Raw genomic sequence first — 27,856 nt, forward strand, 5'->3', positions numbered from 1 at the left:
AGTCCGTGCCAAAGGACAGATAAGCAACGTCTCCACTAAATGCAGCCAACAGGTACCACTAACTATCACAGCCTTTCTTTGTAAGTCAAGCTAGTACAAATGGAAGTGAAAGCCCAGTGTGCATGGCCGCACCATCCGCCAGCTGGAAAGGAGCAAGGCTGGGCTGGGAAGCTGGGCCTCTGCGGAGCTGGGGGCCATTGGGGAGGGCGTGGGGTCGCTGGTAGCTGCAGAGCTCCAAATCCCCGCAGAGAACTGTGATCTAACATGCTTCTTTCCACCCACAGTTCTCACTCAACAACTCTGTACTACAAAGAAGGTGAAGCTCGTAAAGTCTCATTACGTAAAACCTTTGTGATGTAGTTGAGAATAACAATTATAAAAACATACCTAAATTGGTGGAATTTGAAAATACTACTAGCTTATTTAGACAGGCAGGTCCTAGCCATTGGACAGTGGCTCTGAAGGACTCACCTCCCTCTCCCCAAGCCAGGAGGCGACTCCGCGCTGCTCTGCTCCACTCGACCAGACCCAAGCTCCCTCTTGGTGTAGGTTGGAGGGTTCTGTATCCGTGTTCTAGGCTGACCTGTCTGCCGGGTTTGTGGGCTCCGAACACCATTAATTAGCCGGTCTGCGGTGAAGTTAAATATCGAAGGGCTTTCTAACAGCCCAGCTCCTCTCTCTGCACTGGGAATGGCATGGCGTAGATGAGATTTACTAGGATTCCTGTAAACAAAAGGTTTGCATGCACTCAAGTTTATAATGCAATTGTGGCATCCTAAGACGAGATCGCTAATATACGAATGTCTCAGGGAATATGTGATATTTAGAAAAATATTTAAAATGTTACTGAAAAAATAAAAATAAAAAAGATAAAATAAAACGTTACTGAAAAGACAGTTCATGCATACGATATCTGACAGCGCAAACCTATAAAGTACCAATGTTCTGCTTAGCAGCAGTCCAAGCCCACGTTAAAAGCAGGCACACGCAGAGACAAGCTGTGGAGAACCTGTCCTTCATGTAGGCACTTCAGGGTTTATTCTCACAGAATGTAAGTGCCTTGAGCACTTTTATCTGCATCGGTCAAACATATGCCAATAGGTCATCAGAAGCAGATTTCTTTACGTGACTCACACACGTGGTGAGGACTACCAGGTTTGACACTGTTTCTCTGGCTTTGCTCTTCAAGGGCACGACGTGGCAGTGACCTCTTACCGCAAACCCCAGAGAACACAGCATTTCAACCACTCATGAACTTGCCTGCTTCTTGGAGGGTACTGTCTGAGCGAAGTCAGAGGAGATGCTGCAGGTTTGAAGGTTGGAGACGTAAACCCATTTATAAATCCAGTACTTGGAAACGGAGTTACCTAGATTCATTAAAAACAAACAGGTCAACAAGCCATAAACAGACCTGGGATTGGCTAACCTTGTACCCTGTGGTGGCCTGGGCCATTTCTAAACGTGCCAAAGAAACTCTGCTCCATTTTATACCAAAAATATTCCCAGGCTGAAAAGAACACGGGCCAGGCCAGATCACAGCCAATGACTGGTATTTCCTGAGCCAGGCTCAGGCTAAGGCCTTTTCCCGGCTGACTACAGTGATCCCCCCACAGCAGCCTGCCGAGGAAACCCAACGACACCAAGGAGGCTAGAGCCGGGTACAAGTGGGTACAGGAAACGGATGTCAGAGGTAGCACAGGACCAAAAACTGTTTGCTGATTAAAAAAAGAAGAAGAAACAACAGAGAGAAAACTCTGTACTACAAAGAAGGTGAAGCAACAGAAAACTCTGGGGCAGAAAGATACCCTTCAAACTTTGTTAGAATCTTCAACATAGTGTTTAAGAACTGCTGCCAGAGTCCAACTACTTATAAATGTATTGATCACACCAGAACTAGATTCTGAACACTACACCACGAGACAAATCACCTCCTCCACACACTGGCACATGCAGAACTCTATTTGTGTAACTGTGCTCAAGAAATTAAAAATAAATTAGTTCCTAACCCAATAATTTAACATGACTGGCTGAGAAACCACAGGCACAGTATCTTCACACCTGCTCAGAGTGCCACAGTATGCTTTAGAGCACGCGAAAGGCCTCACGTGCCCACCTCCAAACCAGGATCAAAGGAACCCTCCTAATGGCCACACAACTGACCCTGGGTGCCAACCGCCCCTGCTCCCCAGCAGGGATGGGTGCAAACAGACAAATGAGAAAAGCAACTCAAGAGGAACTCACCAGCACTGGCATGGCAGTTAGCCTCGTCTGGAGAAAGGCCCTCTTTCGACACACCAGCTACGTGGCTGTTGGCACACTCTTACGGAAAGTAGCAAAGATTTCAAAAAAGTAGTGCATTATCAGGATCCGCTCTAAGACCGAGATGCAACTCTGCACAGTGGCACCTGTCTGCTAACTGCCCCCCACTGCGGCGGTTCTAGACCTCGGAGCTCTGCTGGCGCCCGAGAGGACCTGTCCTGACTCTTCCTGGCTGCCCTTCTCGTGTCCCACAAGCCATGGGCCAAGTCCACATGCCTCAGGGCACGTTTAAGGAGCCGTACAGCTTGGCCCTGACAGAACGCGCCAGCTTCATCTCCCAGCTCCCCGCCTGAACCTACACATCAGTTCGGAGACACCCATAATGCCACAATCCCCGGTGTCCGGGCACACGTGGCCCAACCTCCGGCAGCCTCCCTCCCTTCCAGCCCCCTCCGATAAGTTCAACAGAAGAAGCCGTTACACCTAACAAGCCCCTAATTGTAAGTTCCAGTGTTCTCTGTCCCATATTTTCAATTACTGCCTGCTTGACTGACATCGGTGTCTTTTCCAGGCTGCATTCCTTCACAGACACGCACCTTTACGCGCTGGTATGAAACAGGCACCAACCATCCCACAGGAGGCGACGCTCGTCTCTCCAGCTCCCTCTTCAGTCAACGATAGGCCCAGATGACATCCGACATGGTGGGGCCTGGCTCGCAGGCATCTCCCACATCCCGCAAGTGACCCGAGCACCACCCAATGTTCCCTCCTGACTCAGTCCACAGCCATAGCCTCAAAACCATTAACTCGACTCCTGCTTCCGACCACAACCTTCCCCACACGCCACGTTCCTTCTCTGGTTCCAACTAAAGCGGTCCTGCCACCTCAGGCACACCTGTCCCTCAGTCCACCCCACTGACTCAGGTGGGAGGCCAATGAAAGTTGTGATGCTCACATCACACACTCCACCAAGCTTGTGCCAACACCCAGCCAGGGATCACCTGACCTCTCCAACCTCTCTGGCAGCACAACTGCAGAAAAGCAGCTGGACCCATGACACAGGCCAGTCAACCCTACAACTGGTGTGAGAAAACAAGGTCATCATCGGTCTTCTACTTGTCCTCAACTGTCAGGAACCTATAAAAACACCTCTGTCTCCTTAAAAGCATCTCTCCTGGCAACCCTCCTGTGCTCAGGAGTAACCTGGTTATCCGAGAGCTCAGATCACATTCTGTGTTTTACTGGAGATTACACAGCCTAGGAAGTTACTACTACACAGGAGGGTGGGTAAACTGAGCCAACGATCAAAATTATAGCATTCCAAGGTTTTAAAAAGATTGTCCACAGCTGCATATTAATCTCCCAACTAAATGTGAACCCACTGTAGAAGGTGACAGCCTATTTTATGAGCGCAACCTGAACATACATCTGGTTCCACTATGAGATCAAGACCTCCATTCTTCTGAACACCTAGTGCAGTGTCCACAACAGGACTTCCCACTGCATGAGCTCCAAGCAAAGACAGGACTCACCAGGGGTGGGTCAAGATAGCTGTGCGTTGCCGACCACGTCTGGGGGGCAATCAGGCTGTATAGGGGGAACTGCTGCTGGGGGCTGTAGACCGGAGGTAAGTAAAAGGAGGCTGTGTAGCGCTGCTGCGCATAAAGGCTCATGTCCAGAGGTCTAAATCCATTCTTTGGCAAAAATGTGTTTATAGCTATTGCCTTTGCTTTTATCCGTGCCTGTGTGGAAATACAGAAATTTCTATCAGAATACTTAGTAATTGATTTGCAAGTAAATGAAGTATAACCAATGGTCTTGCTTACCTTAATTGGTTTTCCTTGAAAAGTCTTGACTTCTTCTCGCAGATATTTGTAAGCCTGAGGACAAAAATCACCCAAAATGCCACTGTGTTAATCTTATAAATAAGATGAACTGACAGTTAACTCAATACCTCAAATAAGGAATGGTACAGCTAAAATATGATGGACAGGACCTAGAACAGTGATTCTTAACCTACTATGGGGTCACAGATTCCTTACAAGAACTTCCATGAGCTAGAGAGCCTCTAGCAGAAAATCTCACAAACAGCATTTACATGCAATTCTAGTAGTATTAATAGATACCATAAAAGCCTCTCACAACCACAGGCTAAAGATCCTGACCTGGGAAAAATAATGGACACCTAGTCCCAAGTGTTAACCAATATGAAAATGGAAGCATACAGTTCAAGAAAGGGAAACATGAAGGCTGTAGTCTTCAGAAGTCCCTATTTATGGAGCCCCTTATTCTTCTCCAAGTGCTCTCCTTAACTCTGAAGGCTCTGACCTCGGCCTACCACACTCCCCCATCCTGGTGAGGATGGCTTACACCTACTCTGCTGACAAGACTTCCCTCCCACCGCCTGGCTCCTCCGATGCCCTTCCCCTCCATCTCATTCAAATTGGTCTTTCAGACTTTTGCTTCTCTCTTCTGAACCTCACAGCATTCACATCACTCACCACTTAGTACCATGCAGCTGACCCTTGAACAACACAGGTTTGAACTGCAAGAGTCCACTGGTATGCAGACTTCTTCTGATAAATACAGGACAGTACTATAAAGGTATTTTCTCCTCTTTATGATTTTCTTCACAGTATTTTCTCTTCTCTAGCTTATTTTACCATAAGAACACAGTATATAACACAAGTAACATACGGAATGTGTATGGATTTGTAAGGATTCATGTAGGTCAATGGTAGACTATCAGTAGCTAAGATTTGAGGGAGTCCGTAGTTACACGCGGATTCCTCACAGATCGCCTGTTGTTCAGGGGTCAGCTGTACTGGCATTCCTTGAAGCATGTTCATGTTTCCCCCAAGTAAGACTCCTCCTTTTAGGCCAGGGAGACCATCTTAACTCCTTGATCTCCTCACAGAGCTTTCCCGGGGGCCTTTCCAACTATCTTACAATATACAATGATGCCTTATCAAAGTTAAAATTACGTAAAGTTTCCCAAAACACTTCCCAAGTATTAAAACTTTTCTCTGTCCAGATGAAAAAACTCATTTTGATGTGCTGCTTGTCTTACACGTCCTTGGGAAATAATGTCATAGGCTTTATGTATCGCCTCTAACACTGTGTCCACAAACATACCTATTTCAGTCTCTACAACCTGATTTCCTCTGCACTTTATAATCAAACTTCGGACAATAATGCAGCCGTGATCTCAACGCCCCGATTCAGTCCCCAATTCAGTTCATGTACTACTTGTTAAGTACTGGTAACACTGAAATTCATGGGGTGGGAACAGCTTACCTGCTGTGCGTCAGCTTCTGTTTCAAATGTAATAAACCAATTATCATTATAGGCAAATTCACAGTTTATAAATTTCGGTAAATTGTCTCCTTTAAATAGTGCTTCTACTTCCTATGGGAAATAGAAAGGTAAAAATTAATTCTCGACGACAGCACATTTGTCCTCACCAGGAGAAATGGTGCATACACGCGGTGCTTAGACAGAGGCTACCATACTGATGGCTAGTAAAGGTCTTTCAGAAGAGCTGAAGAGCTAAGTGTGGCTCAGAATCAGAACCCTACTGCCACAGGAAGTACAGTACTTACTGACAGCTTTTCTTAGTACACCAAGAGACCATTAAGCTAAATTAATGTGAAAACTTTGTTTCACTGTACCAAAGCTGATAACTGCACAATTGGGGAAGCAGGGCAGTAATGTGAGAAATTTAAACATCAGCTGAACTTTTATTTTTGGCCAAAATGGATGAGATTTACCTTCCCGTCGAAATAATTAAAGACAAAAGACAAAATATATGAAATAACAATTATAGCAGAGCTCAGGCCATGCTGGGCAGATGAGCCTGGAGCGCCCATGGGGGCCCCACAGCCCAGTGCCAGGACGTGAGCTTGATCCAGCATCACACCTGCAGGGCTCTCAGGGGGTCTTCCCTGGGCTCAGTATGCATAAAGAGCCCCCTGAAACGACTAGAGGGAGCAGCAGCAGAAGTCACAAGGACAGAGAGTGTGTCTCCCCTCAACCAGGCAGGCAGAGTGGAAAACATTCCCAATGCATAAGACTTCAAGGCACAGCGTGCAGAAGGACACTGCTTCGGCATGGGGAAGAACGGGCCCTGCTTCCACCTGATGATGCTCCTAAAGGGTCAAACTGAAACTTAAAGCTCAAGATCAGTTCCAGGAAACAATACAGAAACACTCAGTACCCAATAAAGTAAAATCCAAAATGCCTGGGATCTAGTCAAAATTTACCAGGTACACAAAGAAACAGAAAAACATGATCTAAAGGAGGAAAAATATCAATCAAATTAGACCTAGAAATGATATAGATGAAAGAATTAAAAGGCAAGGATATTAACATAGTTCTTAGATATGTGTTCTATATTCCAAAAGGTAAAGACTGGGTATGTTAAACAGACATGGAAGAGCAAAGAAAAAGACCCAAAAGAACTGGAAGAAAGGTACTAATAAGTACGATTAGCAGTTAGTCAGGAACTTTGAACAGAGAAGAAACAAAGTATGTGAAGAAGTAACAGCTCAGGAAATTTCCACTCAAGAGACTCTCAAGCTACATCAAGGTGCATCATCATCAAATTGTTTAAAATCTTCAAAGTGCTAAGAAAAAGGGAGCAGTGACATGCAAAGGAACAAGAGGGGAATGACAGAGCCGGCCTCAGAAAGAACGCACACCAGAACATGGGAGACAGCATCTTTAGACACGGGAAGGGAAAGAAGCCTGTCAATCCTGAGTTCCACACCCAGGAAAATATCTTCCATAAAGGAAGACAAAGATTTCTTCAAAACGAACAAATATATATAAAAGAATAAAGAGAAGAATTTCTCAGACACACAAAAGCAGAGGAGACCTGCGCCACAAGAAACAAAGGCCTACGGGGGGAGCAAGGAGGCCAGAGGAGGCGCAGACCTAGACACGCACAGGAGCAGCACTGTATGTGGTAAATGGGGATAAATAGGAAACATAGTCTCCTCATTTTAATCTCTTTAAAACTGACTTGTTTGAAGCAGACAAAATCCTGTGTGGTGTCACAGTGACAGCGCCAGGCAGCGTGGGAGGTGGACGGATGCCGCAGAGGGTGGGCAGCAGGGCGAGATTAACTACAGGCAGGTGCAGACCCGCTAAACATGTCACCACAACCCCTATAAGCAGCCACAAAAACAACACAGTTATTTCTAATAAACCAAAAAAGGAGACAAAAATAATGAATTTAACCCAAAAGAAAGGGAGAAAAGGAAAGAACACAGGAACAGTATAGACCATGAGGAAACAAGCAGCAAATTTAAACCCAAGGACGTGATTGATGACTGAAAGGAGAACAGTCCAAACTCCCCACTTAGCTGGCAGCGATCTTCAGACTGGCTCAGAAAAGCACGACCCGACTCGAGGCGCCCACAGGAAGTCCTTCAAACTATGAAGATGCAAACGGGCTAAGGGCACAGGCACCACGCTGCGCCACGCCACGCTAGCAGTGACTGAACAATGCAGAGCGGTTACACCGATCCCAAAGCGAACTATTACCAGGGAAGAAGGGCCATTTTATAAAAGACTATTAATCAACCAAGCGAACTACAGTTGAAAGCAGTGCCCAACCATGGACAAGCGAGTGGCTGCCGCAGAGGGGCTCCGCGCGGTCAGCGCTCCGCAAGTCGCCTGCCCTCTCAATCAGCTCGCCTTCGACCACTTTTCCCTTTCTTTTGTCAACCCTTCATTTGTCAGAGCTTTTCCTCTGAGCTGTCTCTCTTAAAACTTCTATGGTTCAAGTTTTACAACAGACACAGGGCGTGTTGTTTGGAATAATAGAAATATACCAACATCCATGTCTGCAGCCAAAAGTAGAAAATCCTTTTCGGTTATAGTCTTTACAAATATCTCTCAGGACCTGTGTTTTAAATATTATTGTGAGTTTATAAACACATCCAGGTCAGCAGAAAGAAAGAGGATGATCCTTCATATTTAGAACTTTAAAAAAAAAATGGACAAAAAATTCAATCCTAATTACTTTTCTTCACATATAAAAGTAGGAAAAAAAGCCTGAGCTGAACAGAAAGTAAAATTTGTTAGAACAATGCCAGTCAAGAAGAGTATAACTTCTTACCCTAGGTTTGTCACAATCCTCACTTGCATGCACACTCATCCATTTCCCCTACGGAGACGGTTCTGAGTATGTACGCAGCTCGAGTAACTCGGGCCTAACAAAGACCTGTGACTGACAAACCAAACTTCCTGGGGTCTTGAAGAGTCCCGGCGGCAGACAGCCCCCACGCTCTACACAGATCAGGAGCTGACTCCATCGGAACCCTGCAGGAAGGCTCATTGTAGTCTCAGGCCACAACGGCCAGGTTTTTACTACAGTCCACCTCAATTTAAGTATCTGGACAAGCAAGAGATTTTACAGCCAAGCAGTAATGGCAGACGACTTCTCATGACTCTGTCTGCCACTATCAAATACTGTCATTTCCTAAGTTTATTGCCTAAGTTGGTACTTTTCAAATTAAACGATCTGCAGATCCATTTACGTGAAAAAGATGTCCCAGCCTTTCACTGTACCAACTTCTGCATTGGTCCTGGTGGGTCAGCCTGATTCAGGAACAGGCCACATTCCCTGCGCTCTTCAGAGAATCCCCCTCTTGTCATGAAGAGATTTGTTCTGAAAGGTTATTTAACACACAGGTGCCTGGGTGGCTCAAACAGTTGAGTGTCCCACTCTTGTTTCAGATCGGGTCATGATCTCAGGGTCGTGGGACGGACCCCCACGTTGCACTCTGCACTCAGCGTGGAATCTGCTGCTCCCTCTTTCTCTTTCTCTGCCCCTCCCTCCATTTACATGCATTTTCTCTCAAATAAATAAAATCCTTTTAAAAATATTTACCTAACATAAAAATATGTTATCTTAACCTGTGGGTTTTGTTATTTTTAAATGAATATTTAAAAGTTTGAGTACCACTCTAACAAACAAATCACACTGTAACTTACAGTGTGTAAGTCCTGGGAAGAAAGTGTTGCTGTGCATATACTTTAAAATATACCCTCCAAGAAACACAGAAGTAAACAGAAATAAAACAAAAACACACACAAAAAAAGCCTGAGCACCCTTCCGAGGAGACTTACTTCTACAGGAGTGGACTCGGGTATTTCACGCAGGATCACGATGCAACGACTCTGATTTGGCCTTACTTTTTCTCCCTTCTCATCCACTTGGACTAATGGTAAAGCTACAAAGAGAAGAAAAATGAAAGGTAAAACACAAATATTGAAACAAATCATTTGCATTCTAGTTACGACATAATAGGGACACTACAGTGTGATGTGCTATGTTGTATTTAACAAAACACCCTGAAGACACATATATACAGTGGGTTACCTCAACACAAACCATCAGGTTTTATGCCCAACCTGCATGTTACATTTTTCAAAACAAAGGAACACAAGAATTAAAAAAAAAAAATCCTTTAGGAGCTAGAATAAATTTAACAGCATGAAACAAGGATTTTCAAACAACTACATGTAGATCACAACTCAGTTATTAGCTTCTTTTCTTCTACAAGCCCTTAATGTAAAAATCATTTAGAACTCAGAAGGTTCCATGTGTGCCCCAACAGCTTTTCCCAGTGATGACATCCTCCAGACCACAGGCCATGGTCAGCACAAGGAGGCTGGTGCTGGGGCAAGTGCTAACACAGAGAGGCTGGATTCCGACCTCACAGTTTCTATACACCTTCCTTTGTGTGCTGTTTTGTTTTGCTGTCACATCTGTGAAACCACATGATGTGTGGATTCCAGTCACAACACAGCATGATCACAATCGGGCGCAGAGCTGACCACCCCCACACAGGGTTACCAACAGCAGGAATGGAAGACTGAAAAAATTTCTCAAAAAACTAGAATTGAGGTTAACAAAGTTTCAGTATCCAGGACCAATACATGAAAATGAAATGTTTTTCTACATACTAACACCTATGCAAAACTGTAATAAACACATTATTTAAAACTGTCAAAGACAAGAAATCATCATATATCTTGTCAGATATGGACAATTTGTGCATTGAAAAGTGCAGAACATTACCAAGACAAAATTTTAAAAGATATAAGTAAATGCAGATACTGTGTTCAGTGAATGGAAAACTCACTAGCATTATGATGTCAATTCTCCCCATACTGATTTATAGATTCAATGCAATCCCAATAAAAATATTTCTGAAAAACTGAAACACTGATTTTAGAATTCATATAGAAATGCAAAGTCGGAGACTTCGCACCTAAGCCAGAGTGACCAAGACACTGCAGTGTAGGTGTCAAAAGAGGACACAGCCCCAGAGATAAACCCATGGTGCTGGCCAGATGATGCTGACAACAGCACCAAGTACAACTTAGTGGAGAAGGGAGAGCCCTTTCAGCTAGTGGTGCTAGAACACCTGCAGACCCACATGTGAGGGGGCTGAGAACTGAGATCCATACCACAAGCCACATACAAAGAGTAGCTTCAAATGGACCAAAGACCTAAAGACGTAAACCCTCAAACTATAAACTTCTGGGAGGAAACTTCCATGACTTTGGATTAAGCACAGTTTTTTTTTTTAGATACAACACCAAAAGCAAGATATATAAAAGAAAAAAAAATCGGGGATCCCTGGGTGGCGCAGCGGTTTGGCGCCTGCCTTTGGCCCAGGGTGCGATCCTGGAGACCCGGGATCGAATCCCACGTCGGGCTCCTGGTGCATGGAGCCTGCTTCTCCCTCTGCCTGTGTCTCTGCCTCTCTCTCTCTCTCTCTCTCTATGTGTGACTATCATAAATAAAAAAAAAACAATAATTAAAAAAAGAAAAAAAAAATCAATAAATTGGACTATACAAAAAGTTCAAAACTATGTTGTTCAAAAGACACTATTATTAGAATAAAAAAGAGAAGCTAGAGACCAGGAAAATGTATTTGCAAATCACATACCTGGATAACACCATATATCCAGGAAACAGATAATGCAGATCTCAAATTACACACACACCCGTCAAACCTCAATTATAAGAAAACTAATAAAATGGTGGTAGGTAGAGGGGGGCACGTGAATAGACCCTTCAGCAAAAATAAAAGGATTGCATAAACAAGCACATGAAAAGATTGTTCGATGTCACCAGGCATGAGGGAAATAAATTAAAACTACAATGAGATAAAATTAGGAAATCTGCAAGTAAAATGCCCATGTGAACCAAGTGCTGGCACCGCAGGTGACACTCACTCTGTACACAGGTAGGCGGTTTCACAAGTTAAAACCCCCCTACCATACCATCCCGGCTACTCACCAAGGCTACTGACCTAGAGAAACGGAAGCCTCTGTCACACTGACTTTTACATCTTAACGTAGTAGTCAAAACCCGGCAGTAACCAAAGTCTATCAACTGGGTGAATACACCAAATGTGGTCTGCCTACGAGATGGAGTATGACTCAGCAATAAAAGGCTATAAAAGCTACTGATAATACTCAACAACAATTATGCCGAGTGTAAGAAACCAGACCCCCTCCCAAAAAAGGGCTATAGCATGACTGATTTCATTTACACACAGTTTTTAGAAAATGAAAACTATAGTGACAAAAAGCAGATGAGTGGTTGCCTGAAGCAGGAGGAAATTCTGGGGGGTGGGGGTGGGGGTGTGATAGTATGTTCATTGTCTTGATTATGGGAGTTCTGTGCGCATGTATAAGATGTCAAAACTTGACAAACGTACACTTAGACCATGTGCAATTTAAGGTGTGTAAATTCTACCTCAAGAAAACTATAAAAACAAAACAACAAACAGGGTTGGCGAAACTCTCTGTGCCTCTCACCCCAGGGTCTGGAACCCAGTTCAAGGTGCCGCCCCCCCCCCATCCCCCCCACCCCCCCGGACATAAACATTCATCTTTAAGCAGGAGGGTCGGTCCTGCTCAGATCTTTATACTCTTTTACCTCTGAACCCACGAAAAGCAGAGTTCTATTTTACTCCTATCTAAACTCTATACAGAGGTTACCATCCTATACATATCTGAAATAGGCTTTGGTATTCAGAATCATGATTTTTTTAAATGGATTCTTGTTGAAAATATAGGCCGAGTTCATTTTAGTTGTTCTGGTATTCACTGTGTGACTATCGTATTTATTCATACTCTGGTGACAAATATCTGAGTCTATTTTTAAATTAGGAATTTCAACTACATTAAGTGTAAAAGCATCTGAATCAGACATTCTGTACCCTGCAGCACCATGTACCATGCATATTAAGATATAAAGACATAATTTATGCAATTCAATCAACACTAGAATTTTGGTGTTGTACGAGCAAATATTCAAATTAAAACAAAATGTTATCAAATATCTACTGTGAAAAAAAAATATCTACTGTGTATCTAACTTTATGTTGGGCATTTTGCAGATGGGGTTAAGATGCAAACAGATCTCTGCTCACAGAGGCTTATGTATGTCACCCTCTCCAGAAGTACAACTAATATGCTAAGTACACTCTATTCATTAGGTTATTACATGTGCACATATATTTCTATCTAAAAATGGGTGTGAAAAGAAGCAATTAGACATTAAAGAGCTGAACGAAGATGGATAGGAGGTACCACTACAACTCAAGACCCTCCCTACCAGCACTGGAAGGAAAGGTGGAGGAGGGGTGGAGAGGGTGGACAGCAGAGGGCTGTCTGTCCATGGAGACAAACGGCTCCCTGAAGCAAACACACAGGGCAACTGAACATCCTCGTGGTCTGCATGAATGACTCCTAGCCAACAAGCATCAACCGGGAGACTGGCCACGGGGCAGCCAAGTTTCCAAGGAGTGCCTACATGAAATATCGACATCTGGGATTTCTAATAATAAAGAACGTTAACCAAGTGAAGTGTTTTTAGGTTAGGAAAGCCACTCGCCTTCTAAGTGGGTCAGACAGAACCAAACTCAACTGATCCATCAAACAGATTTCTGTTCTGAACAGAGTGTGAAAAACAAAGCAACACTGGAACACATCTTGGGCACACTATCTTGGGCACACTATCTTGGGCAACAGTGGTTATAATTTACAGAATAAAACTGCATAGACGGTGTTTGCTCATGTCTTCACTATGTGCTTACAACCTTTGCCTGGGAACACAAAGTAGTGACTGCGATTTGTGAATAGAAGTCCAGCTAAGTTTTAAGATAACATGTTCACCTATTCTTCTGTTAAGTCAGATGCACACAAGAAAACATCATCACTGCCTGTCAGCCAAGCCAGAGACAGTACGTAAACACTACGGCCTACATATCAGTGATGGAAAGTCATAGTGGTGACACAGGGAAGTGGGGCTTTGAGGCATGATGGGTGTGTCCTCACTGAGAAATTTTGGGGCAGGGGAACACAGCATACACCGTGTTGTTTGGAAGGACTCAGAACAGCCCTGAGAGGGGAGGGTACAGAAATAATTCATCTGGTACTTGCAGTCCTGTTACAGAAAGTGACTTTTTATAATTAAGACAATCCCTAAATTTAAAAAGATACCTGATATTTATATTTAACATAAAATATTATATGAATTTATATACTAATATATTTATAAATATAATTTATAAATTATAAGTTTTATATTGTTTTCTATTTTTTATATTTCTATACTTATAAATAAGTATAGATTCATATATACTTATAATTTATATATTATATATTTTATATATTATATAATATATTGTATAAATAATCATGTATATTTAATTTAAAACTCATTCCCCAGTGATGCCATGCTTGATGGTGGCAGGGAGGGGTGGAAGCATTATAAAGGCACTAAGAAAACCCCAGGCAGTGATGGTTCCACTCACGTACACTGGAGTCCACCCGGACCCAGCTGTGCACTTCACGTACACACAGTGGAGTTCATAGCATATGAGTTACAACCTCTGTCCAACGGTGACTTTCACAACATACATAAAATGGTTAGGTTGTAGACACCTCAACACAGCTTACAAGCCCATACTCCCTGAACCTCTGTGGGTCTCCAGGATATTTAAACCTCCCTCTGATGTTGCCAAATGTCCCAGAAATAACTTCATTCACAACACCCTTTTAAAGTAAAACAGTAATATTTCACCAAAACTTTAGCAGGAAGTTGAAATTTAAAGAAGGCCTTTTTGGTGCTAGAATGCTAATGAGAACGTATTGTACTTGACGTTAAACACCACCATTTACTGTACTTTTCAGCAATATCCCAGCCGTCATCGTCTCTGCAGAAGCCTGTCTTCACCCCGGCCCTGTGATCTGCGACATCCTGGGTCTGAGCTATGTAGCCCTTCGATGCACCTCCCCAGCCACAGGGACCAGAAAAACCAGGAAGGTGTGGGACGACCCTGCCTGCCGTCAAGTAACTCAGCACTAAACGACTATGGGACCTGAAGGCCAGGTCCGAGTCAGCCCACACTGCCATATACTTACACCGCAGCACTTCCACAATCAAGTTCATGTCCGTACTGAGCTTCTTGACGTGGTCCAGGTTAGCTACCGTGGTGATTGGCACATACTGATCGCTGTCCATCTGCGATATGAGGTACATGTCACTAGCAAGGTTCTCCCTACACAGAGAAGACAACAGCTTTTAATCAATCCTTCTTTAAAAGGAAGCTTCCAAAGAAGTATAAGCGTGGCACGTTAGTGCTTCAGAGCTAGATCAGAGTTCGAACCTCAACTGTTTCTTATCATCTCTCTGGCCTTAGGTAAAAATTTTTAAAGACATTTGGGGAGGCAGGGAAGCCAAAAGTACAGTGCACATTTTATAATCACAACTAATGAGTGGGGAAACCCTTAAAACACGTATTTATAGTTCTACATGTTTGCTCTACACAGTGTTTGCCTCACTTACTAAAAATACAGTTTTGGGCAGCCCCGGTGGCGCAGCGGTTTGGTGCCGCCTGCAGCCCAGGGCGTGATCCTGGAGACCCTGGATCGAGTCCCATGTCAGGCTCTCTGTGTGATGCCTGCTTCTCCCTCTGCCTGTGTCTCTGCCTCTCTCTCTATCTCTCTGTGTCTCTCATAAATGAATAAAATCTTAAAAAAAAAAAAAAAGATTTTATTAAAAAAAAAACAACACAGTTTTTTTAGATAAGAAAATTCAGCTGAAAGAACACAAAGCTAAGGAAACTATGGAAAGGCTGGTGCCCAGGTGGCTGCTGTGCCACCAGGAACACATGCCAGGAGAGCTGCAGCTCCAGCCAGGGGCAGCCAGAATTACAGAGGAGGAAACGGGACCAAGAACACAGCCCCTGGCATCATGACAGGTAAGCTGCAGGCACCAGCAGCTCAGGGGAAGGTGAGACACTTGCTGGTGTTTGGGCCTGTGGTGCATGCTTCTCGGAAGTCTCCATAAACAGGACAATGTGCTCAAAACATCCCAACACTGACACAGGTCCCAGTAAAGGTCGAGGACAGTCTCGAAGATCCATGAAGACGCAGATCCACAGCAGGCCATGCTGCTAGGTCCCCACCCTCCGGGAGTGCAGGAGAAGCAGGACAGGGCTGTGTGAAGTGCCAACCCCACCGCCACCTCACAGCCTTACAGCAGCAGCTGTCCTTTCAGAGCACGCCCTGAGGCAGTGAGCAGGGGTCCTAACTGTGGTGCTGTGGGCCGGAAAGGAAAGCTGGGGCGCACCCCCCCACCTGTCCCATCCACACGGCCCCATGGTCTCTACAGCGGCCCTCCTCAGATGCTCTGTGCATGTCTCGAGGCAGACCCAGAGAAACACTTGAAAAATTGCCATCCCTGAGCAAAAGCCTTACACGCGGCCTATCAGTTATCTTCACACTCAAAGAAAATGACCCACCACCCAATCCCATCTTCCTGTATGTGTGGTCCTGCCACATTGAACTTTAAAGGTTCTCTTCCGTTTGTCAGCAAAAAGGCACTACTCAGGACAAAGAATAACTGAAAATAACAGAGCGATCAGCTGGTGCAGGGTTGCCCTACCAGGAGAACTAGCATAGGAAACGAGTCCTCAGACGTCACTGTGCTCAACAGTGTCTCTGAGACGGATGAACTGAGGCCCCGCCCCCAGAGTCTGATTCCCTGGGACTGGGGGGCAGGGGGTGGCCAGGACTCGAATTTCAAAAAGCAACCCCCAGGTACGGACCCATCACAATGGACCTGTGGAGACCCGAGGGAACCAGGACCAGTTCTCCACCGTATCAGAGCTATGACTACTGCACATTCTCCATTTCCTATGAAGAGCTACACACAGACCGAGGTATCAGCTGACCTATACCCTTCCCAACAGTTTCCCATCTGTATATCATAACCAGTGCACAACACCTGAGACAGTGGCTTCTAGAAAAACCACTATGATCCTTACCTAGATAAGCAGAATTCCAATGTCTTTTTAAGTACTTCTCGGGGGTCCTCCTGGCTTTCCGGTTGAGATTCATTTCCTCCTACATAAAACAAATGATCACCTCAGGAAAAATGGCTTAAAATTTACCAAGCAGATGATTCAACACAGATTCTCATGTTTTCAATATACATATTAATTCATCTACCCTGTGCAGATAGTAATAAAATCACTATTTTACCTACTAAAACAAAAGAAATCAGATGCAAAAAAGTTAAAATCCTATTTCTCCTAAACAAAAACAATAGTTTCAAAAATAATCTGTAGAGTAAGATTTATTAGCAAGGTTTACAGGTACTTCTTTCCCCTCCAGAAAAAAAAAGTGTAAGTTTAATACCTTGTCATAATTGAAAAAGGACTTTCAAGTAGTCTACAAGAACGCAGACACTAAAACAATACAATAAAAAGGAAAGAATAAAAACAAGGAAATAGACAAATTCAGGCCAAAAACATAAAGGCTGGGGATTGTAAGCACACAGGCTGTTAAGGACAATGCAGTCCCTCCACTGGAGCCTTATGAACTTGCTTTTTAAACATCCAGCCACTCAGAGCTACAGGTAAGTGCTGTGCTTCAGAAACCCCATGAGAGAATACCACGTAAGCAGACCCTCAACAGGACACAGAGGTTGGCACCAGCTTCTAGCAGACACTTGTCCTAAGATGCCAGATGGCACAGTGGACGACGTCTGAGCATGTGTCCTGTGAGGCACTAGTCAGACTAGAGAGGGCTGGAGGTCAGGGCAAGGCCCCGGCACCAGCTGGTACCCACACACCATGAGAGCAGGATTTTCATACTTAAGTTTGCTGAGGCCCCCACCCCTTCCCCAGCACTCGGCACGAGGCGAGGGCCCCACTTTTAGGATGGCCAGAATTATCAAAGGCACCAAAACACTAAGAACTAACAGTTTTTCATTCACTTCTACATAGATCTGAATAATACTACATGTGCAATTTTCTGACAACAAACGCTTAAATTTTAAAAGTCAAAGACCATCAAAAACTAAGGTCAAAGTAGGGTATTTATTAACAAATAAAGACAGAGCTTGTGCCTGTTTCATACAGAGCTTTAACAAAATCCAACCCCAACTAGCAAAAGCAAACAAACAAAAAAACCCCAACCAACTCAAAACAAGAAAATAAAATTAATGGACTTGATGAAGCTAGAGCTTACAAATGGCCCTTGAAACCACAATCTAATGCCATTCCTCTGTCCAGAAAGGCCTCTCCTGAGCACTCATTTAAATGCACTTTCCGCCACAGATTTCAGACATGTACGGTCTCCTGCATGCCAGGCACTACTGCAACACTGTTTATTCAGCCTAAAGAAGGCAACCTCTCAGCTCTTGGTGGGACAGGCAACCTATAGTTGAATAAACAAACATTACACATCAACTCAGACAGACTCAGACACAAGGGACGCTACCCCATGGCACGGGGAGAGCACGCCGGGGCTGCTGTAGGCCAGCCACACGGTACTCCAGACGTGGCACGGAGCAGCACCGGCGGGGAGACGGCGGGCCGGCCGGGGACGTGGGGAGCGCGCTGTCTAGCAGGGGGTGCAGGAGGGCATGGCACTGGGCTGGGGGCCCTCAACACCTGGGAGGCCAGCATGTCCAGGAGGGAAAACAGGGGGCCACACTAAGAATGAGGCCACAGAGTCAGGGAGGCTGGCTGTCACACCCAGCCACAGTGAGGACATGAGAAATCTAACCCAAATGTGACAGGAAACCAATTTACGTCTTGGAGAGATGGCTCTGCTCTGCGCTGAAGATGGACAGTGACGGCACAAGAGGGAAGCCAAGAGCCTGTGTGGATGCCAATGTAACAATCAAGGATAAACTATGTTTGAGACTATTCCAGGTAAGGGGAGGACTTCAGCCAAGAACACAGGAAGAGCCGAGGTCTAGGACTGACCCCTGGGCATGCCGATCATGGCACGGTCGGGTGATAGAAGCCCCGGATTCCACACTCGGTCTGGCAGCACCACGTCACTGGAGCCCTGGAGGACGGTGGTGCTGGGGATGAGGCTACGGCCACAGTCTATCTGGACAGTGCATGAGAGGACCCGGGAGGCAAACAGCTGGTCCAGACGATGCTTCTGCTGAGTTCTGCTCAGGAAAGACAGGGTGTGCAGGCGGTCTCATTTAACATAAGAGAGTACAGAGCTACGTGGAAGACTCCTCACACAGCCGAGGGAGTAGGGGGTCACAGACAGAGGCTGTGAGACATATAGGTGACCAGGGAGTAAAGTTCTCTTCTGACAGCTCCAGTCTTCACAATTAAGACTGACACGAGGTCATCTGCTTCTAGGCAAGAGAGAACAACCAGCGAAATAGCTGAGGATGGAGGGGGAGTGCCAGCAACGAGATGGCAAAATAGGAAGATTCCCACTCATTTTCCCCTCAGCAACAACCCAGCATCCAATCTCAGAACAAAGCACCCTATAGGAGCTCTGGCATCAGGGAGGACACTGAAACCCAGGTGCAGTCCAAGGCTAAGCAGGGCTGTTTGAGAAGGCAGACCTGCCTCCAGGCAGCTGACTTGCCAACAGGCCCAGCCACAGATCCAGAAACCCTCTGCTGCCTAGGGACTTGGCCATGACCCTGTTTGGCTTGATCCGGACCCCAGCATCATCTGGCAAGGAAGAGCCTTGCCCACCTGAGCCCCGGATCATAGGCACACAAGACCTTATGCCTGGATGGGGAGCCCACAGGGGCCCACGACCCAGCTCCAGTCCCAATGGGCTGCAGTTCAGTTGACATACTCAGGCAGACTGCAAGTCCTACAAGGGCCCTGGAAGTAGGCTCCAGCCATCTCCAGCCACCCTGAGCAGGCCTGCTGGCCAACGGTTCCCATGGAAAATGCCTGTAGTTGGTACCTCTGGACACAGGCCAGCCGACTTGAGGCTGACAACAGGTCCTCAAGTGAACCTATGACTTGGCTTCAAACTCTCCCAGCTGCACCACCCAGATATATACCCATCATCCCTGCCCCCACAGCCCCCGGGGACCAGCCAAGATCCACAGCCAGCTAACAAGCTCACCAAACGTTGACTCCAGTGCAGACCCAGCTCCGACCCAGCTCCAACCCCGCATAACTGCAAATGCAGAGGGAATGCCATCGGCCCGAACCCACAGGAGAATGTCCCTGCCTGACAAAACCCAGTCTGTAAAGACAGGAAGAGGTGTTTGGTCCACAACTGCACAGCATTAAAATGTGGCTACAAGACTCAGGTACATAAAACACCACCCAAAGAAACTAACCAGGCTCTAAACAGATGGACAATTGGCCTAACAAATGATTCAAAATAATCACCTTAAAGAAAGTCCATGAAAATCTAAGAGAACACACACAGAAACAACTAAATAACATCAGGAAAATGATGCAGAAACAAAATAAGAAGTTTAGTAACGAAAGAGAAAACACGGAAAAGAATCAAACAGAAACCCTGGAGTTGAAGAGCGCAAGACCTGAGAACTCAAGAGAGCGCTTCCACAGCAGGGTCAAACGTACACAGGGAAGACTCAGCAAACGCAGACAGGTCATGTGACATAACCCAGTCTGAGGGATGAAAAGAAAAAACAATGAAGACCCCTGGGGAAGTGTGAGTGAGTAATGTGGCACCATGTGTTGTAATTCTGCACATGAATGCCAACTACCTGAAAGAGATTGAGAAAAATAAAACCATTCACAACTGCGTCAAAGGGAACAAAATACTGAGGAACAAATTCAACCAAAGAAGTAGAAGACCCGTACCCTGAAAACCATAGACACTGATGACGGAGTAAGACACAAATAAGTGTTGGGAAAACCGGACAGCGACATGCTAAAGAATGAAATAGAACCTTTATTTTGCATCACATACAAAAATCAACTCAAATGGATTAAAGATGAACATAAGACCTAAAACTGTGGAACTCCTAGAGGAAAACATGGGGAAAAAGCTCCTTGACACTGATCTTGGCAACAACTTTTTGGATGTGACACTAAAAGCACAGACAACAGAAGCAAAAACAAACAAGTGGGATGACATCAAAATAAAAGCTTCTGCCCAGCAAAAGAAACTATCAACAACAACAACAAAAAAAGAAACTATCAACAAAATGAAAAGGCAGTCTACGGAATGGGAGAAAATATTTGCAGTATCTCTATTTATCTATAATGGGTTATATCCAAAACATAGAAGCAACTCATTCACACTTAATAGTAAAACAAAACAAAATCCTGATTTAGAAATGGGCAAAGGCAGGGCGCCTGGGTGGCTCAGTCAGTTGAGCGTCTGCCTTCAGCTCACTCAGGTCATGATCCTGGCGTCCTGGGATCAAGCTCCACATCTTCGGGCTCCCTGCTCAGTGGGGAGTCTGCCTCTCCCTCTGCCCCTCACCCTGCCCCTGCTCATACTCACTCTCCATAAAATCTTTAAAAGAAAAAAAAATGGGAAAAAGACCTAAATAGACATTTTCCCAAAGATTTACAAATGGCCAGCAGGTACATGAAGAGGTGCTCAACATCACTAACCATTAGGGAAATGCAAATTAAACTACAATGAGCTATCACTTCACACCTGTTAGGATGGCTATCATCAAGAAACCAAGATAACAAGTGTTGGTGAGGACTGGAGAAAGGGGAGCCCTCATCCACTGCTGATGGGAATGCAAGCTGCTGCAGCCACTCTAGAAAACAGTAAGGAGGGTCCTCAAGAAGGTAAAAATAGAGCTGCCCTACAACCCAGCAACCCTACTTCTGGGCATATATCCCGAGGAAATCAAACAGTCTCCTGAAGAGCTCCCTGCGCTCCCATGTTCACTGCAGCACTATTCACAGTAGCCGAGACCCAGGGCCCACGAGAGCGGCCATCTGCAGATGCACAGGGAAGGAAGATGTGATATCCACACACAATGGGTTATCAGCCATAATATAGGAGGAATCCTCCCATGTGAGACATGAGCCTTGAGGCACGGAGCTAGGTAATATAAGTCAGAGCAAGGGAAAAACTACATGATCTCACCTGTATGTGCAATCATAAAAGTTAAGATCCTACAACCAGAGAGTGGATCCATGGTTATCATGGGCTGGAGAGTGGGGTCAATGGGGAGAGGTTTGTCACAGGATACACACTTGCAGTTATCAGACGAATGAAGACGTTCTGGGGATCTCAGGTACAGACAGCATGGTGACTATAATTAACCATACTGTACTATATACTTGAAACTTGCTGAGAGAGTAGATACGTGTTCTCAGTATACCAAACACAACACTCTGTGAGGTAATGATGTGTTACGGTAATCATTTCACAGTGAATATATAATACCAAATGATCGGCACTGGGTACCTTAAATATATTCAACTTTCACTTGTCAATTACACCTCAATAAAGCTTACACTGTATCCTTACGCTTTTGTCTTTTCTACTGCAGTGACCATCCTCTTACATGATCTATTACAAACTTACTATGTGTATTGTCAGTCTCTACCAAACAGATAAAAGCTCAAGTAAAGCAGGGGCTCTCATCAGTTATATTGACGGACATATCCCAAGTAAATGTGGCACATGGTAGGTTTTGAATAAATACTTTCTGGGGCAGCCCAGGTGGCTCAGCAGTTTAGCGCCGCCTTCAGCCCAGGGCGTGATCCTGGAGACCTGGGATCGAGTCCCCGTCGGGCTCCCTGCATGGAGCCTGCTTTTCCCTCTGCCTGTGTCTCTGCCTCTCTCTGTGTGTCTCTCATGAATAAATAAATAAAATCTTAAAAAAAATTTTTTTTTGAATGGAAAAAGAAAACAGAGTAAATAAAACAAGTTTTTCAGGTGTAGGAACATCAGTCCCTAAAAGATATGACATACAACTTTCCCAGGCCCGGGCTCAGCAGGGGGGCATGCTGAATGAAGAGACAGAGCGGGTGCTGGGACAGGGTGCACAGGACACAGGGCCTCTCAAGTAGGCGGCCCACTCACTGCAATGGTGTGAGGCAATCGCTGGCATTGTGGAAGAACCACCCCAAAGGATGAGAAGTAGCATGCATCTCTCCCTCACGCAGGGGCTAGAAGTAGTGTCTGTTCCCACCAGGTGGACCAGAATGCGGCAGGTGCACAGAGTATGGGGTCCCTAGGGGTGGGAAGTACTGGCCCCAGACTAAGCACCATTCCACTCCTACCTGACAAAATTTTTTCTCCCAAATTTTTTATTCATGAGACACACACAGAGAGAGGCAGAGGGCCAGGCAGAAGGAGAAGCAGGCTCCATGCAGGGAGCCCAATGCGGGACTCAATCCTGAAATCCTGGGATCACGCCCTGAGCCAAAGGCAGACACTCAACCATTAAGCAACCCAGGCATCCCCTGCCTAACAAATCTTAAAGCAAGATTTAAAAGGATCAAACTGTTTCCAAGTCAGTTAGAGGCATCCTGGAACAATAATCAAACTATTTAAAGAAACACAAAACATTAAACACCTAACCAAAAATTACTATGAAGGTCAAGCAGAGAACTGTGACCCATTAACTCACAGCGTCCTCTCCAGGTGTAAACACTGAACCTGTGCAAATGCTTCAGAAGTCAGGTAGAAACCTGAAAAATAGTCTAAAAGACCCTAATAATAGGACTTCTACAGGTGAAAACTACAACGTCTGATATTAAAAATATACTCGAATAAATAGAAATAAAAAATGTACTTAATGGAATTAACAACAGATTAGACATTGCAGAAGACTAATAAACTTGAAGATATTCCAGAAACATTCCAGAATGAAACCAAGAAATAAGAATTTTTAAAAAAACAGTGGATGGGGCATTTAAGTGGCTCAGTGGGTAAAGCGCCTGGCTTCAGCTTAGGTCATGATCTCAGGGTCCTGGGATCGAGGCCTACTTCAAGCTCCCTCTCCCTCTGCTGCTCCCATGCTTGTGTACCCTGTCAATCAAATAAAATTTTTAAATATGTATGTTAAAATAAAAAAAAAGACAGAAGTTCAGTAAACTCTGGGACAACTTCAAAGGTCTTAATAGAGGAATAACCAGAGATCATGAAAGAAAAGAAGTGGCCAGGGGGGCACCGAGGGGGAGGATTGACATTTGAAGAAATTATGGCCAAAATCTTCCAAGTTTGATGAAAACATTTATAAATCACAGATTCAAGAAGCTCAATGAACACTTGCGACAAGAAACAAAGAATGTTATTAAGTTACATCATGATGAAAATGCCCAACAGCCTGGGTGGCTCAGCGGTTTAGCGCCACCTTCAGCCCAGGGCGTGATCCTGGAGACCCGGGATCCAGTCCCACATCAGGCTCCCTGCATGGCGCCTGCTTCTCCCTCTGCCTGTGTCTCTGCCTCTCTCTCTCTGTGTCTCTCACGAGTAAATAAATAAAAAGTCTTTAAAAAATGTGGTCAGGGTTTAAAAAAAAAAAAAAAGAAAAGAAAGAAAAGAAAATGCCCAAAACCACTGATAAAGACAAAGGGGTTGAAATAAATAAATAAATAAATAATCTGACAACACAGAATTCTACACCAAGTAAAAATGAATGTAAAATAAAGATGGTTCTGAAAACCAATCCATCACAGCAGATGTGCACTACAAGAAACATTTAAGTCTTTTAGGTGGAAGCAAAAGTATACCAGAAGGAAGTCTGGATTTACACAAAGGAATGAAGACCACCAGAAGTGGTAACTACAGAGCACCCCCTAACAACAGCAAAATACACATTCTTCTCAAGGGCAAAAGGAACATGTACTAAGGTGGCCCAGATTCTTTTTTTTTTTTTTAAATACTTTCTTTTTATTTATTTATATGATAGTCACACACAGAGAGAGAAGCAGAGACACAGGCAGAGGGAGAAGCAGGCTCCATGCACCGGGAGCCTGATGTGGGATTAGATCCTGGGTCTCCAGGATCGCGCCCTGAGCCAAAGGCAGGCGCCAAACCGCTGCGCCACCCAGGGTTCCCTTTAAGATTTTATTTATTCATTAAAGAGACCGAGAGAGAGGCAGAGACACAGGCAGAGGGAGAAGCAGGCTCCATGCCCCGGGAGCCTGATGTGGGATTCGATCCCGGGTCTCCAGGATCGCGCCCTGGGCCAAAGACAGGCGCTAAACCGCGGCGCCACCCAGGGATCCCAGGTGGCCCAGATTCTGAGTTGCAGTACAAATCTTAATAAATTTAAAGGGATTCAAGTCAGATGAATTATGTCTCATGACTATAAGGAGATTAAATTAGAAACCAATAAAAAATTCCCCCAGAAATCTCCAAATATTTGGAAACTAAATACCAGATTTCTAAGTTACCCATGGACCAAAGAAAAAATAATAATAAAAAAAGAATCAGAGATAATTTTGAACTGAATTTAAAAAAAAAAAAAAGAACACAGAAACACCACCACACCCACAATGTACCAGAATTTGTGAAACTGTGCTAAAAGAGTACTTTGAAGATTTATGGAAATAAATGGCTACTTCAGAAAAAGACTGCCTCTCATCAATGAGTTCAGTTTCCACTGTAAGACACTAGAAAGAAAAATTAAACCCCAAGTAATGAAGAGAAAGATTATAAAGATCAGAAGAAAACCAAGGAAACAGGAAGGAGGAAAAACAATGAAACCAATTACTGGTTCTGTCCAACAATCAACAAAATTGACAAACCTCTACACAGATTCAAGGGGGGCGGGGGACGGGTGGGAGATGAGATGAATTACCAGTAACAGTTAATGAGTGATGTGACATAGCTACAGATCCCACAGAGGGTGAATACACATAGCATTATGAGCAATTCTAAGCAATGGAGTTGACACTTGAGATGAAGTGGACTGAATCTTAGTAAGACCCAAGGAACCAAACTCCCTCAGGAAGAAATGGGACAACCTGAGTAGCCCGACTTGAAGAAACAAACTGTAGGGGCACTGGGTGGCTCAGACAGTGGCGTCTGACTCATGGTTTCAGCTCAGGTCTTGGTCTCACAGTTGTGGTTTTGAGCCCCACGCTGGGCTCCACGCTAGGTGTGGAGCCTATTTCTTTTCTTTTCTTTTTTTTTTTTTTTTAAAGATTCTATGTATTTATTTTTGAGAAACAGAGAGAGAGAGCACACAAGAGAAGGGAGAGGGGCAGAAGGAGAAATCAGACTCCCAGCTGAGCAAAGACACCCCCCCACATGGAACTCCATCCCAAGACCCTGAGATCATGATCTGAGTCGAAGGCAGACACTTCACCAACTGAGCCACCCAGGTGCCCAAGCATGGAGCCTATTTAAAAACAAAAACTGTAGCTGTAAACTTTCCCTCACATAAAACCCTAGGCCCAGATGGCTCCTCTTCATTTAAAAAAGAAATGATAACTTCTTCCACAAAACTGCATAGAAGGGAATATACTGAACAGAAAACTGCAGACCAACAACATCCATCATGAACACAGCTATGAAAATTTTAATGCAAAATTCTGGCCAATCTAATCCAACAACTAATCAAAAGCATGTTACATCATAACCCAGTGAAGCTTATCTCAGAATATAAGGTGGATTAAATACATGAGAAATCATCCCAACACACCAGAAGAAAAAAAGTATGGTTCATCGCCACAGATGGAGAAAAAAGTATGACAAATTCAAACAACCACTCCTCATAAAAACTCTTGGAAATCCTAACAGAAGGTACTTCATGAACCTCACAAAGGTCATGTGCATAAAACCAAAACTGACTTTACACTTACTGGTAAAATGGAATGTTTCTCCCCCTATCATCAGTCAGATGTTTCCACTCATGATCTGTCCACCTTTGTTTTAAAACTTTTTTTTCCAAGATTTTGCTTACTGTGGGGCTCGAACTCACAACCCCAGTATGAGGAGTCACACACTCCACAGACTGAGCCAGCCAGGCACCCCTCTGTTCACCTTTGTAATGAAAGCTCAATCCAGGGCAATCAGGCAAGACAAAGAAATAAGAGGCAGAAGGAAGGGAGGAAGGGAGGGAGGGACACCAGAAGGGATAGGAAATAAAGCTGAATGTATTTACAAGTAACATGACACTATGTTGAAGACACGATGATGGAATCCACAAAAAGTTCCTATAACTGAGACGCCTGGGTCATTCAGTGGTTGAGGGGCTGCCTTTGGCTCAGGTCGTGATCCCGGGGTCCTGGGATTGAGTCTCACATCAGTCTCCCTGCATGGAGCCTGCTTCTCCCTCTGCCTGTGTCTGCCTCTCTCTGTGTGTCTCTAATGAATCAATAATTTTTTTTAAAAAAAAAGTTCCTACAACTAGTGAGCTTAACATGTTTCCAAAGAATATTAATTTACCAAAATTAATTACATTTCTATATACTGTTATAATCCCAAATTAAATTTTTTAAAAATCACTTTAACATAGCACCAAAAAAGAATATAAAATACTTACGGATAAATATTTAAGTACAAAAGATGCGGAAGACCAGTACGCTAAAAGCAAAAACTATAGCCACAAGGAATTAAAGAAGACCTAACCAAGTGGAAAAATTAAAGACCTAACCAAGTGGAGAAAAATGTCCATTTTCTCCAATGGATCTATAGATTCAATGCAATCCCAATAAAAATCTCAGCATTTTGGAGACAGTAAGCAGCTCATTCTAACTTGTACGGAAATGAAAAGGAACTAGAATAGCCAAAATAATTCTGAAAAAGAACAGAATTGGAAAGCTAACACCACTTGTTTTTAAGAATTATGTACAGTAATCAAAACAGTGTGGCACTGTTGTGAAAACAGACTTAACAGATGGATGGAAAAGACAGTCCAGAGATAAACCGACATGTGTAGGGACAAACGATCCTGATGACAACACAAAGGCAGCTCAGTGGAAAGGGGGAGTCTTTCCAGCGAATGGTGCTACACCGTTGCATACGTATACATGGGGGGAAAATATTGCTGTGTACCTCACACTATATACAACAATGAACTTAAAATGAGCCACAGACCTTAAAAATGTAAAATTTAAAATTACAGAACCCCTGGGAGAACATCTTTGTGACTCTGGATTAAGCACAGATTTCTTAGGTACAAAACCAAAAGCAGGATCCATAAAAGAAACAAAAAAACTGATAAACTAGACTACGTACAAAATTAAAAACTTTGACTTCTCAAAAGATACTGTTAGAACAACAAAAGCCACAGACTGAGAGAGAATGTATTTGCAATTATAAATCTGATAAGGACATATATACAAAACATATAAAGATCTCCCAAAAC

At 44.3% G+C, this 27,856-nt stretch overlaps 1 protein-coding gene across 2 annotated transcripts in view; it reads right to left on the reverse strand.

Annotated features, from left to right (window-relative positions):
* Positions 1 to 27,856, reverse strand: part of LARP4B (La ribonucleoprotein 4B) — a 94,749-nt gene that overhangs the window by 19,291 nt on the left and 47,602 nt on the right. For both annotated transcript variants that reach the window (XM_055331868.1, XM_055331869.1), the window contains exons 6-13: positions 16,626 to 16,704; positions 14,719 to 14,855; positions 9,397 to 9,500; positions 5,557 to 5,667; positions 4,086 to 4,139; positions 3,792 to 4,001; positions 1,261 to 1,367; positions 472 to 723 (exon numbers count right to left, since the gene is read on the reverse strand). In XM_055331868.1, coding sequence (XP_055187843.1) covers positions 472 to 723; positions 1,261 to 1,367; positions 3,792 to 4,001; positions 4,086 to 4,139; positions 5,557 to 5,667; positions 9,397 to 9,500; positions 14,719 to 14,855; positions 16,626 to 16,704 — 1,054 coding nt within the window. The remainder of the gene's footprint in view (positions 1 to 471; positions 724 to 1,260; positions 1,368 to 3,791; positions 4,002 to 4,085; positions 4,140 to 5,556; positions 5,668 to 9,396; positions 9,501 to 14,718; positions 14,856 to 16,625; positions 16,705 to 27,856) is intronic.

Source organism: Nyctereutes procyonoides, unplaced genomic scaffold, assembly GCF_905146905.1.
Source record: "Nyctereutes procyonoides isolate TBG_1078 unplaced genomic scaffold, NYPRO_anot_genome, whole genome shotgun sequence".
NCBI lineage: Eukaryota > Metazoa > Chordata > Mammalia > Carnivora > Canidae > Nyctereutes > Nyctereutes procyonoides.